This window comes from Rattus norvegicus, chromosome 9 (genome assembly GCF_021556685.1).
Source record: "Rattus norvegicus strain SHRSP/BbbUtx chromosome 9, alternate assembly SHRSP_T2T, whole genome shotgun sequence".
Classification (NCBI taxonomy): Eukaryota; Metazoa; Chordata; class Mammalia; order Rodentia; family Muridae; genus Rattus; species Rattus norvegicus.
Window position 1 is genome coordinate 81,791,068 of NC_141542.1, and position 14,571 is coordinate 81,805,638.

A 14,571-nucleotide genomic window follows, 5' to 3' on the forward strand; every position below is an offset into this window, starting at 1 on the left:
TAAGTAGTTAATTATGACAGCTCATTATAATAACCAAAACACCTTTATTATAGAGTACTTAATTTTATACTTTTATTCAGAGTTTGAATCTTAAACTTTTAACTCTCTAAAACTGAATTGCTTCTGAAATGCTTGTCTAATTCTTTGCTACTCTTTACTTTAAACTTAAAAATAACATTTATTTTATAACTTGAAACATTTACATTCCTCAACAAATTTCTCATAATTGTCAATGTAAGCTACTATCAAGATGTGATAAAATGTAATCATGATAATAAAAGTGCTGCTTATTTAAGAAATAAGGTATTGAGAGAGAGGAAGAGAATACATATTTGACTGCCACTGAGTATAAACTCCATGATGATGCGGATCCTTTTAGTATAGAAGTTTGAAACACGATGGGGAAGATCTGGATGAGTGTAAAGGACACTGAGGCAGATCTGACTCTGAGAATCCACTGCACTGCTGTTACATGAGGAGATTAAGCTTTTAATAGAGGTGTCATGACAGGACATGTCTCTGAGCATGCATGGTAGCAGGTCTGTTTTGTTGAATGCAGAGTGTCAAGTATACTTGTTTGCTGATGATTTTACCTCTTGCAATATTAAGCGTGTTTTGAAGAATTTGGAAACAGTAATGTTTTGTCTTAGAATTCTACTGCTGAGCTGACACGTTTACTGTAGGAAACCTAACTGAAAATGTGAGGTGAGGAGTAGAACTGAAGGCTTCAAGAGGGACATGTTTACAGCCAACCTCAGTGTAACTTCCTGGAAAATAAAAGAAGTTCCTGCAGTTAAAAAACCCACTATTCTTCTTGGAAACTCTGGTTTTAAATCTTTAAAAAAAATGGTAAAAGTTATGAGCAGCAACTGCCATGTGAAGGTAAATCTGAAAGAAGGACGCAGACTTGTTAAGAAAAATGACAGGATTATAAAAATCCACACGGTACTGAGGGTTGGAGTAAAGGGCAAGGATATCTCAGAACAGAGTACAGTTGTCATAGAAAGAGAAATTCACGTTATTAGAGAAATAGATGTAGTTCTCTGTCAAAATTAATCTTATCTGGAAAGATAGATGGATAAGGAGAAATGAAGTCCAAGAGACTAACGAAACCGAGGATGCATGGTTAGTCCAAGAAACTGCCTAGATGTAGAGAGGTTATACGCTAGCATATTAAGGGAAGTTGTATCTGTGATCAAGAAGTTAGAATCTACTGTCTTTAAAGAAGTCTGTAGGAATCCATATTACTTTATTGCTAGATGGCATGACATTTTTCTTTTATTATATGCATTGAAGCTTTGCCTGAATGTCTGTGGTGTGTGTGTGTGTGTGTGTGTATGTGAGAGAGCGTATCAGAACCTCTGGAACTGGAGTTACATAGACAGTTATGAGCTGCCACGTGGGTGTTGGGTTCTTTGGAAGCGCAGCCAATGGTCTTAACCCCAAGTCATCTCTCTAGCCCCTTATTTTTTGGTTTTTCAGCATAGGGTTTCTCTTTGTAGCCCTGACTTTCCTGGAATTCACTCTGTCAGCCAGGCTGGCCTTAAACTCATAGAAATATGCCTGCTTCTGCCTTCCAAATCAAATGATGGGATTAAAGGCTTGCACCACCACCCGACGATATATATATATGTACATATGTGTATGTGTGTTTAAAAATGGCTTCTTGGGGTTGGGGATTTAGCTCAGTGGTAGAGCGCTTGCCTAGCAAGTGCAAGGCCCTGGGTTTGTCCTCAGCTCCAAAAAAAAAAAAAAAAAAGGCTTCTTGATAGGGCCTTATATCCAAAATATACAATGTCTATGTAACTCCAGTTCCAGAGGTTCTGATACGCTCTCTCACATACACACACACACACACACACACCACAGACATTCAGGCAAATCTTCAATGCATATAATAAAAGAAAAATGTCATGCCATCTAGCAATAAAGTAATATGGATTCCTACAGACTTCTTTAAAGACAGTAGATTCTAACTTCTTGATCACAGATACAACTTCCCTTAATATGCTAGCGTATAACCTCTCTACATCTAGGCAGTTTCTTGGACTAACCATGCATCCTCGGTTTCGTTAGTCTCTTGGACTTCATTTCTCCTTATCCATCTATCTTTCCAGATAGGAAGGTAACAAAACCATAAGAAGTTTAGAGAGTAAACTGTAGTATTTAGAAAAGGATTTGTCGTGACTGGGAGCCTGTGTTGCATAGCTAAAATAAGTCACTTTGAAATGAACCTAACCTCACCTTAATGTTGACAAGAAGTTGGTAGGTTAGAGGAGTATCACTTTTTTTATGTTAATAAAGCATTTGATTGTCATAGTTAACTTTGTCAGCTGAGACAACAATGAAGTATGTAAAAGAGGTAGTTGGAGATAGTGGTCCTATGTATTGGTTAAAAGTATAGGCTGTGCTGTGCTGGCCTGGGAGATGGCTCAGCAGGTAAAGGTGCTTGTCACCAGACTTAGCAACCTGAGTTCCATCCCTGCCACCCACATGGTGGAATATAAGAACCAACTCATAGAAGTTGCCTTCTGACTTACAGCATTGGCATGCCCCTGCCTCCCAAATAAGTAAGTAGGTAGGTAAGTAAGTAGTAAGTAAATGTGAAAAAAAATAAGATTGCTCAGGCTATGGAGTCTGAATTAGCTTTATAGCAATTGGTTGCTTACTTTTAATGGTAGTTTAAAATGATCATTATCAATTTGATGCCAGGAAGAGAATATCTTTTTTTTTTTATTTCACTTGTCATTTTATTCACTTCCATAGAAGCAATATATACAAATAAAAATTTTATCTTCACTACATGGATAAAGAATGATATTTTAAAGAACTACAAGTGTCAAAAGGCATGCACCTGCAAAGGAACAAACACAAGGCTCACATCTTGATTCATTGAAAGCCAAAGTCTAAATTAGGACGAGAATATCTTTTTTTTTTTGTTTTTGTTTTTGTTTATTTCTATATATTTTTTTTTTTATTAACTTGAGTATTTCTTATATACATTTCAAGTGTTATTCCCTTTCCCGGTATCCGGGCAAACATTCCCCTCCCCCCTCCCCTTCCTTATGGGTGTTCCCCTCCCAACCCTCCCCCCATTGCCGCCCTCCCCCCACCAGTCTAGTTCACTGGGGGTTCAGTCTTAGCAGGACCCAGGGCTTCCCCTTCCACTGGTGCTCTTACTAGGATATGCATTGCTACCTATGAGGTCAGAGTCCAGGGTCAGTCCATGTATAGTCTTTGGGTAGGGGCTTAGTCCCTGGAAGCTCTGGTTGCTTGGCATTGTTGTACATATGGAGTCTCGAGCCCCTTCAAGCTCTTCCAGTTCTTTCTCTGATTCCTTCAACGGGGGTCCTATTCTCAGTTCAGTGGTTTGCTGCTGGCATTTGCCTCTGTATTTGCTGTATTCTGGCTGTGTCTCTTAGGAGCGATCTACATCCGGCTCCTGTCGGTCTGCACTTCTTTGCTTCATCCATCTTGTCTAATTGGGTGGCTATATATGTATGGGCCACATGTGGGGCAGACTCTGAATGGGTGTTCCTTCAGTCTCTGTTTTAATCTTTGCCTCTCTCTTCCCTGCCAAGGGTATTCTTGTTCCCCTTTTAAAGAAGGAGTGAAGCATTCACATTTTGATCATCCGTCTTGAGTTTCATTTGCTCTAGGCATCTAGGGTAATTCAAGCATTTGGGCTAATAGCCACTTATCAATGAGTGCATACCATGTATGTCTTTCTGTGATTGGGTTAGCTCACTCAGGATGATATTTTCCAGTTCCAACCATTTGCCTACGAATTTCATAAACTCGTTGTTTTTGATAGCTGAGTAATATTCCATTGTGTAGATGTACCACATTTTCTGTATCCATTCCTCTGTTGAAGGGCATCTGGGTTCTTTCCAGCTTCTGGCTATTATAAATAAGGCTGCAATGAACATAGTGGAGCACGTGTCTTTTTTATATGTTGGGGCATCTTTTGGGTATATGCCCAAGAGAGGTATAGCTGGATCCTCAGGCAGTTCAATGTCCAATTTTCTGAGGAACCTCCACACTGATTTCCAGAATGGTTGTACCAGTCTGCAATCCCACCAACAATGGAGGAGTGTTCCTCTTTCTCCACATCCTCGCCAGCATCTGTTGTCCCCTGAGTTTTTGATCTTAGCCATTCTCACTGGTGTGAGGTGAAATCTCAGGGTTGTTTTGATTTGCATTTCCCTTATGACTAAAGATGTTGAACATTTCTTTAGGTGTTTCTCAGCCATTCGGCATTCCTCAGCTGTGAATTCTTTGTTTAGCTCTGAACCCCATTTTTTAATAGGGTTATTTGTTTCCCTGTGGTCTAACTTCTTGAGTTCTTTGTATATTTTGGATATAAGGCCTCTATCTGTTGTAGGATTGGTAAAGATCTTTTCCCAATCTGTTGGTTGCCGTTTTGTCCTAACCACCGTGTCCTTTGCCTTACAGAAGCTTTGTAGTTTTATGAGATCCCATTTGTCGATTCTTGATCTTAGAGCGTAAGCCATTGGTGTTTTGTTCAGGAAATTTTCTCCACTGCCCATGTGTTCAAGATTCACCCCCACTTTTTCTTCTATTAGTTTGAGTGTGTCTGGTTTGATGTGGAGGTCCTTGATCCACTTGGACTTAAGCTTTGTAAAGGGTGATAAGCATGGATCGATCTGCATTCTTCTACATGTTGACCTCCAGTTGAACCAGCACCATTTGCTGAAAATGCTATCTTTTTTCCATTTGATGGTTTTGGCTCCTTTGTCAAAAATCAAGTGACCAGAGGTGTGTGGGTTCATTTCTGGGTCTTCAATTCTATTCCATTGGTCTATCTGTCTGTCAGGACGAGAATATCTTAAGTTATCGTATAGGGCTTTGCTGTAGTCAAGATGGTTCACTACTTACTAGAGCAGATTAATAGTATAGGATAATGCGTTTCTTTGTGGTTCTTCACACATTCATAGAATATATTTGCATTAGTTATATGAAACAAAGTGATGCAGTGGCGTATGCTTGTAAAAGAATGAGTCAGTAAAACCAGGTAACATCTGGCACCTCAGTAACCAACCTTTGTGTGTGTGTGTGTGTGTGTGTGTGTGTGTGTGTGTGTGTGTGTGGTGTGTGTGACAAAAACCTTCAAGATTTACTTTCTTGTAATTTTAAAAATCTACTACACATTATTAATTGAAGTCATCATGCTGTAAAGTACATCTTGGTTCCTCTACCCAACCGAAACTTCCTACCCTGGAGCAACACTTCCCTATTCTCTCTACTGCTGCTGGCCTCTGACACCCAGTATTCTGCACACTGAGCTTTTGGTTTTTGAATGGAAGTATGCAAAGCATAGTATGTCTGTAACTGTAGGAGTCACAGTGCTGTTATGAATGTTGAGAGAGTCGTGTAGCTTGCTGGGGTGATTGTGTAAAGTACTAAAATGATTAATGTCAGTTTGAGACCAGCTAGAGGAGGATGTTCTTAGGTTTTGTGTGTTCATAGAGCTTGGTATGGCTATAGTCAGTTTGTTCAGCCCTTTGTGTGTGGGTTGTGGGGCACATGCTTGTAAGAGGTTCTCTGTCTGTCTCTGTCTCTCTGTCTTTGTCTCTGTCTCTGTCTCTCTGTCTCTCTCTCTGTCTCTCTCTGTCTCTCTCTCTCTCTCTCTCTCTCTGTGTGTGTGTGTGTGTGTGTGTGTATTTGTGTGTACATGGATTATGCATGTATGGAGGAGACCAAAGGTCAGCCCTGGGTATTTTCCTCATTAGTGCTCTTCACCTTATGTCTCAAGACAGGGTGGACCTGGAGCTCACTGACTTGGTTAGACTGGCTGGTCAGCAAGCCCCAGAGATCCTCCTGTTTCTACTTCCTTAGTGCTGGGATTACAGGCTCGTGTTGCTAAATTCACCCTTTATGTATGAGTACTTGGATCTGTTCTCATGTCTGTGTGGCAAGCACTTTGTGGACACTTTAAATATTTCATAAACATTTTTTCTTTACTTTTGAAAATGTATATTAGTGTTTTACCTGCATATTTATTTATACCTCGTGTATGCCTGGTGCCTGTGGATGCTAGAAGAGGGCAGTGAATCCCCAGGAACTAGAATTATAGAATGGTTGTAAGCCACCATTTGGCATGAACCCAGGTATTAAAATTTATTTTATGTTGCAAGCAAGATTCTGCAATGTGTAGAACATTAGTGGCAAGACTGAGACACAGGGAAAGCCCTGGCTCTGTCAGTCCTTTGAGTAGATTTCCCATGCACAGAAAATGTGACTAAGGAGCAGGTTAGATATCCCATGAAGAGAAACACGGGTTCAGACCTAGAATATGGGGCAGTGCATCAGACACTTGCCTGGTTCTTTGAAAACTCCTTACCATGAAAAGAGACTAGGAGATCTGTTTTAAGTAGAAAGAGAATGAGGAGGCATGGCAGGCAAATTCCATGTGTGACTTGGTGGGATCCAATTTTCTGGAACATGTTTTTGAAAGATACTATACAAATAGGTAAATGTGAATATGGATCAGTTCTGTGATTGTTTTGGTATTGTCTGCTTTCACAATTATGTAAATAATAGTGTCTATAGAGGTGTGTCCTTGTTTTAAAGTAATGCATACTGATGTGCTACTGGCAAAGTTTTGTGTTTAACTTGAAATAATTTACATTAAAAATTTATTTACGTGTATGTGTGTATGTTTGTGAGTGTAGGTGTCAGGCGCTGTGGAACTGGAATTACAGTCAGTTTTGAGCCAACATGTGAGTGCTGGGACTCAAATTCAGGGCCTCTGGAAGGACAGCAGGTGCTGTTAAGCTCGGACCTGCTTCTCTAGCCCTAGGGTAACTTCAAAGGCATGTGCAGATATATAGAGAAGTAAGATATGACAGTTTCAACACTTCCTCTATCTAAGTGGACTGCATACAGAACTTTTTGTGGATTTAAAATTTTCCATAATGAGAGGAGAAAACTATAACTTTTGTAATTTGATATTTAAGTTTTAGTATGAGAATCAGGGCTTTTAAATAACAATGCATTAGTTGAGTTTACAGAATTAGGCATTGCTTTTTTCTGCCAGAAATATAGAAACAAATTGTATCTATCTTACATACATACCTGGTTGTATTGTATGGTGTAGTTTAGTTTTCTAAATAAAATATTTTCTCTGCTTCCTGGCTGGAAGGGTGAATTTATTGGCTTGGAAAAAGTTCTGTGGAATAGTCACATAGAAGTAGTTAATGCACTGTGGTTTAATTTGCATAGGAGAAAGAACCGCTCTGAGCTATGTTTAGAGGAAAGTTCATTTGTAGAATTTCACTTGTAGGAAAGTATTTAGATTTTAAATGCTCTGAAAGCATTAGGAATGTATTTATCAGTTATCTTATTGCAAAGAAGCTAGGAGCTTAAAAAAAAAACAAAAACTGATTTTAAAAGTTAACAGAAATTCCTTGAATATCTGTATCCTCTGCCATATGAATTTATTTTATTGCATGTATCTTGTACAGTTTTCTTATGAGACTTCTATAGAGTACCCTACTACAGATAGTCATTATTTGTTAAATATTGTAGTGCTACCTGAGGAAAGTGGTAAGTGGTGTTTATCATGCTAGTTACTAAAGAGCTTTGCCTGTTTTTTTATTTTTATTTTTATTTTTAAGGAGAAAGAGAGCTTATTCTGAAACCATTTTGAGTGGCCATGGCCCACGAACATTGATTTAGGTTTCTCTAATCCCCATGTTCAGCATGGAAGCAGTTTAATAAATTAGTTCTGTTTTGGCAACTTAAGGTCACTTGGGAAAATATCTGTTAAAATGTCTGACATTTGAATCGAGAAAAATTTTTTAATGGTTCTGTTGTCAATTTAAGTCTCCTGAAAATAGTTTAGTATGAAATTTATTGAACATATGTAAAAGTTTGCTGGACGGTGATGCGTTTTGTGGGAGTAACACACCCTGTGGGGTGTTCTGCTGCATAATTATGGTGACATATTGAAGTCATATGTCTTTCCTTCCTCTTCTCTGTTCTCTTCCTGGTTTGCAGAGTATTTGGTTTCTGACACTGGAGGACAGCAGCTCTCAATAAGTGATGCCTTCATCAAAGGTAATCTTAAAACAACGGTGCTGGAAGTGATGTGTCTGCTTCTTGATGGTGTGCTTGAGGTCTTAGCACATTGATTGACAGAAAGTGCTAGCTGTATTTGATTATTTTGGTATCACAGGAACATGATTTTAAACGTGTAGAATGACTTTGGAGTATGTTGTAATTCAAGAATATACTTCTTAGTTGGAGATGAGACCTTTAATGTCAAAGTGATTGTTTAAAATTTTTTTGAATCAACTTTGTGTTTTATTCTTTTGAAGGCATTATATAGTAGTAAACATTGATATATTGATATACAGATTGTCAAGGATTGCCTTGTTGTTAGAGAGTGCACAAGTGAGCTCATTGCTTGAACTTGCTGCTTGCTCTGTAGAGCTGGGAAGAGAAGTAGGCAAAAGAGAATAAAGCAGGAAATCCATGGTCAATTTCATTGGGACTAAGGAAGAGTAGATGAATACAAATCTTTCTTACCTTAACTTAAGCTGCTGAGGAGAAAAGGCAAAAGGAGGGAAGGGTCTTTCTCAGGTCTTAGCTCCTCAGGTTTTAGAAAAAGAGAGGAGGTGGGTCAAGTTGGAACAAGGGAGGCAACTGCTCTGGCTGGGCAGGCTATCTAAATTCACCTCCTATCATCCGCTTTGACTAGACATGTGTAGACTGACTGTTCATGTAATTGAGAAGTGCCAGTCTTGAGTCTCTTGTACTATTACACATGCTTAATAGAAGTTGATTTGCTTTAAAAGAGAAAGCACTAAATTTCCTATCTCTTTCTTTCCATATTCTCTCTCTTTCTCGTATTCTGTGATTATTTAATGAGCTCATGGTTTATAAAGCATTACTATTTAACTTTTTTCATCCATTTTATCCCTCTAAAAATTTCCATTTTTATTTTTAAGTCATTTATGTGTGTCTGTCAGTCTGTCTGCCTGCCTGCCTGCCTGCCTGCCTGCCTGCCTGTCTGCGTGCGTGTCTGCTTGGGTTTATGTGCATGTGAGTACAGCAACCAAAGGTGTTGGATCCCCTGGAACTAGAGTTACAGATGGTTGTAAGCTGCCTGATCTGGGAGCTGGGAACTGAACTCCAGTCTTCTGGAAGAACAGCAAATGCTCTTAACTTATGAACCATTCCTTCCAGCCTCCAAAGCAACTTAGAGCAGGGTGGCTTCAAACTCTTAGAGATCTCCTGCAGCCTTTGTCTCCTGAGTTCAGAGACTGAAGGTGTGCACCATCACACCCAATCATTTCACCCATTTGGAAAACTTAAAGACTTCAAACTCATATGTAAATTCTTTATTATGTTTTATTTAGTATACTTTCTTTATACTTTATTTTGTTAACATTTTGTTTTAAAGCCTATATTGTAAAATATAGTGGAAGATTGTGTGGAGTGACTTTAGACTGTTTTTTATGGGGCTGTCCATGAGAGTTTCTCTCTTGAGAGTTCAGGGCCCACATGACTGTGTTACTATTACCATTCAGATTTCAACTGAATGTGGTTTTCATACATATTTACATTGTGATTCATAATAGTACCAACTTAGTTATGACGTAGGAATGAAAATAACATGAGGGACTGTATTAAGGGTTACAGCATTAGGAAGGTTGAGACTCATTGCTTTAAAACAAGCAAGATGCAAAAGTACCATTCTGTTTGTTTCAGAATTCATGTTGATGCTTTTGGTGGGAGCCTTTGTTACTTAGGTTAAGTTACTTTTCACAGTTGTTCTCAGATGTTTCCAGATGTGAGCTGTTTCTTGGTTCCTCTACCATGCTAGATCTTGCACATGCTAGAGAAGGGCTGTAGCTCAAGGCCTGCTGTATTTTAACATGTTGCTGTATGTATATATGTATGATTGCATGTTTGATTATCTATTTTAATTGTGTGTTGATTACAGGTCTTTGCTGTTTTATAGCAATAATTTATATTCTCACCTTCTGAGATTTTTATTTTTTTAAGTATATAAGTTGATGGTATAAAGTATGACAATGAAGTACTAACTTATTTTATGTTTAGAGTCCTTATTTAATCGACGGGTAGAAGAAAAATCCAAAGAGCTGCCTTTTACCCCTTTGGGCTGGCATCATAACAACCTGGAACTCTTGCGGGAGGAGAATGAGGAGAAGCAAGCCATGGAAAGGCTGCTGTAAGGCTCTAGATTTTTATTTTTCTCGTAATAGTTTTTGTAATTTTCACCGACCCTTGCCTATCTGCACAATTCTCTTCCTTATAAAGTGAAAAATACTAATTTAAAGTGTAGTCTGAGTTCTGATGAAATATCTTATAAAGCAGAGTCCCAAACTGATTGTCTCCATTTTAATTTATGTGTTAAACTTTTATTTTAGCACTTTGATGTTTGTTTGTTAGTTTAAAGCTACTCACAGATTTCATTTATGTGCAGAATCATTATGGTAAATAAAGATACGTTAAAAGAATAAAATTGACATGGAATATCTTATCTGTGAGCCGTAATTGGAATGTTTACTTCTTCAGGAGTGCTTCTTGTGTACTAACTGTACAAACTTGTTTCTGTAACCTTTCTTAGTTCAGCTAATCATAACCACATGATGGCCTTACTCCAGCAGCTGCTTCAAAATGAGTCATTGTCATCATCTTGGAGGGACATCATTGTGTCACTAGTTTGTCAGGTTGTTCAGACAGTCCGACCTGACGTCAAGCACCAGGATGATGACATGGATATCCGTCAGTTTGTCCATATCAAGAAGGTGAGCTCTCCTACTGTTTGCTGCTGCCAGGAACTGATGGGGCAGGTATCAGGTGATCTGAAAGGAGCCGTTACCGTCTGCCTTGTCAATAGCACAAATAGAGCTCTTGGTGCTCATTATAGGAAGTGAGAGGTGCATGGAACGAGTGAGTGAGTTGGGTGTGGTGAGAACCAAAATAAACAGTTTCTTCCCTTTTTAATGCTGCTACTTAGCATGCCATTTATGAGAGAGTCTGTTCTCATAGATCACTAGCACTGTCATGAGGAAAAGCAGAAAGTGAGCCTTATTTAGGTAATATTAACTTGGGAATGTATGTTTTACCTGTAATATTGAATGTTGAATGTAAAAATAGTGCTGTAGACACCAGCTTATTTAGTCAGAGTGCTTAGAGTAGCATATATGACTTAGAGAGTAGAAGGCAGGAAAACAATCATGATAAGAGAGATAATAAGAGATGAAATGAACTATATTCTGGAACTTTCTACCATTATTTTGCTGGTCAAAGATGCTTAGACATAATGATAACCATCTGATGAAGTCCAAGGTACATCACTGGTTTTTATTGTTTTCTCGTTTATTAGATCCCAGGTGGAAAGAAATTTGATTCCGTGGTTGTCAATGGCTTTGTTTGTACCAAAAACATTGCACATAAAAAGGTAATAAGTTTCAATTCTTCAGTAAAATTCAGTAGACCGTGACTATGTGCTAAACTCACAAATTGGGGTTTCTTAATTACAAAAGAAAAGGAGACGTTGAAGGGTACCTACCCATAAGGTTCATAGAGGTGCAAGTCCAGAGGTTCTAGGAAAATCTCCCAGAGCTGATGATGGGTCGGAATTTGAATGGTGGGAATTCATAAGACAGAAAAAAGCAGGGGACAGTTAGGTTGCCAGCCCAATAGAAGGCAAGGATACTGGTCTGAAATGTAGTTCTGTTTTTACTATTTTCTAGGTATAGGTTAGTACAATTGTGTCTGAGTTGTTGCAGGTTATTGATTCCAGGGTCTCAAGGGGATGCTGAGATGCTCAAGCTCTGTATGTAAGATGGTTTAGTGTTTACCTATGCTCTACTGAGTACTTCCGTGTAGACGTCTAAGTTATCTCTGAGGACTTACACTGGCTAGTACAATGTAAATGTGTAGTAGTTGTTTTGCTATATTGTTTAGGTGCTAATGGATTTAAGTGATAGAAAAAATACTTTGTGCATGAGTAGGACACACAGTTAGACTCTTTCCCCATTTTGTAAATATTTTTCTCTCTGTAGTAGGTCAAATCCAGGATGTGGAAATTATGGGTATGGTGGGCTGACTATTAGACATTTAACCTTTAGAAATGTTATTTCTTAGACATGGTCCAAAACCATGTGTTTATATATACAATCTTGTAAATCAGGATATTACACTTTTAAGGTACAGTGTTGAGCCAAAATAAGAGATTTTTACTGAATTAAGACTAAGAATTTTAGCCAGATGGTGGTAGCTCACACTTTTAATCCCAGCTCTTAGGAGGTAGGGGCAGGTGGATTCTCTGAGTTTGGCGCTGTCCTGGTCTATAGAGGGAGGTCCTCCTTATCTCAAAAAATAAAACAAAATAAAACAAAAGAAGGACTAAACATGTTATGGTTTTTCAGGAGTTGTGAAAACCATGTGTAGGAGAGGGAGAAACACACCCATGAATTATTGGTTTGCCTCACTGATCATCTTTAGACATAGTCTTTGATTTTAGAGCCCCAGATGTATTGCTTCACTTACTTGCTGTCCTCAGAACTGTTTGCCAGTTTGGGCTGTGTGAATTTGGTCAGACTGAACCTTAATGGCAGGACACAAGCTGTTCTGCCTGTGGCTTTAGTTGCATGGTTGGAATGTTGGCACGAATTCCTGCTTTTGACAATAATTTTATGTTTTCTCTTTTAACTTCACATTATCCATTGGGCTTGCTAACTTAGGATTGCTGGAGAATGTGTTCTGTTTGAATAATGTTCAAGTCCCATTAACTTTTTTCCTTTTGAAGTTTAGAAGGACTCCAAAGTTGTTGATCTAGAGTGTGTGAATACTCTGGCTGTAATACCCACTGCTGCCTAGAGCATATTATTTGTTCTTACAGTATGAGAAACTATAAAAAAAATATAATGACTAGTATAGAGAAATAGGTAAGAAAAAGTTGTTTTTCTCAAGAACTTGTTTTGAAAAAAGAGAATTACCCAAAGGTAATAAATTAGAGTTTGATGGTACTAACAGGAATTATGAACAATATGAATTAAAATTATGATTAAAAGTCTATAAAGTGCAAACCTTTAACAAAACCTTGTTCTTTTAGATGAATTCCTGTATTAAAAACCCCAAAATCCTTCTGTTGAAGTGTTCTATTGAGTATCTCTATAGAGAAGAAACTAAGTTTACTTGCATTGACCCCATTGTGCTTCAGGTAAGGATTTCTGGAGGAAATCATTTGATGGATGCTTACCTTATGTGTTGCTTGGCAACTCTTAATTTCAAAAACCTTGTTACGCTTCAAAAATTAAGTTATGTGAGCCATGTTTATGTTGCACTTTAGGGAGTAGCTTACCCAAATCTCTTTCACTCATTTTTAAGGTTTCAGAGTGTTGAAGGGAACATTTGACTGGGAATGTATGGACGAGAAAGTGAAAATTCAACTTTGAGTTTAGTTCTCTTCTGTACTTTGGCCATTGCTTTACTGGGAGAGTTTTTCTAACTTCTAAGGTTAATGGAACCTCCCATTTTGTAATACTCTCACTAATGTCTGTTTCTAGAATAGAAATAGTTTGTATGTAGTTGGCAGTAGAGGAATAACTTAAGATGGGGGTTATATGGGTTTTTTTGTGTGTTTTTCACAAGCAAAGGGTACCAGAATAGCAGCTGTAAGTTATAACTTCAGCCTTTTTGCTGCAGGCACAAGTTCTCTTAGCTTTGCTCTTAAAGAGATGCTTACAAAGCTCTCTCCACAGAAAGATGTACTCCTAGCCAGGGCTGGCTTCTGGGAACTATACTGCCAGAGCACCATCTCTACTCTTGCAGTTCGTTTTAGACATTAAAATTTAAAAAAAAAAAATTGAAATAGAATTAAATGCATCACTTTCCTTTTTCCCTTTCCTCCCTCCAGCCCTTCTCAGCTACCCACTCTTGAACCCCTCCTGTGCCACACCCACTGTCCTATTGATAGCCTCTTTTTTGATTATTTTTGTTACATATGTGTGTACAAATATATATGTATACACAATTATATAGTATATATGATGTCTATGAATACATATGAATATAGGTATGTATATGTATGCACAATTTTTTACACACACACACACACACACACACACACACACACACACACACACACAGAACCTGCTAAGTGTTTTTGTTATTGGTATATATATATGATTTCAAGGCTACTACTCTGCATTGGACAACCAGTAGTTGTCCTGTGAACCTCGTGAAAATCCCCACTGTATGTTAACATGCCATTGATATTGTTCCAAGTCTACATGTAAAGTTATTTTATTTCATCCTCCCAGGGTAATCCATGTATCCCCACTAGACCCCTCCTCTTTCCCTAACTCCTCTGGGTCTAACCAGATTATAGCTTGGTTATCATTTTATGGCTAATATACATTTATAAATGAATATATACCATATTTATCTTTCTGGATCTGGGTTACCTCACTCAGGATGATCTTTTCCTAGTTCTATCTTTTTGTCTGCAAATTTCATGGTGTTACTTTTTAAACTACTATAGTAATACTCCATTGTATAAATGTA

General features: G+C 38.1%; 1 protein-coding gene across 17 annotated transcripts in view; it reads left to right on the top strand.

Moving 5' to 3' along the window:
- The window catches only part of Pikfyve (phosphoinositide kinase, FYVE-type zinc finger containing), a 94,106-nt gene that overhangs the window by 35,182 nt on the left and 44,353 nt on the right, over positions 1-14,571 (top strand). For all 17 annotated transcript variants that reach the window (NM_001427277.1, XM_087566252.1, XM_087566261.1 and 14 more), the window contains 5 exon segments: positions 8,023-8,082; positions 10,093-10,222; positions 10,622-10,802; positions 11,384-11,458; positions 13,118-13,225. In NM_001427277.1, coding sequence (NP_001414206.1) covers positions 8,023-8,082; positions 10,093-10,222; positions 10,622-10,802; positions 11,384-11,458; positions 13,118-13,225 — 554 coding nt within the window.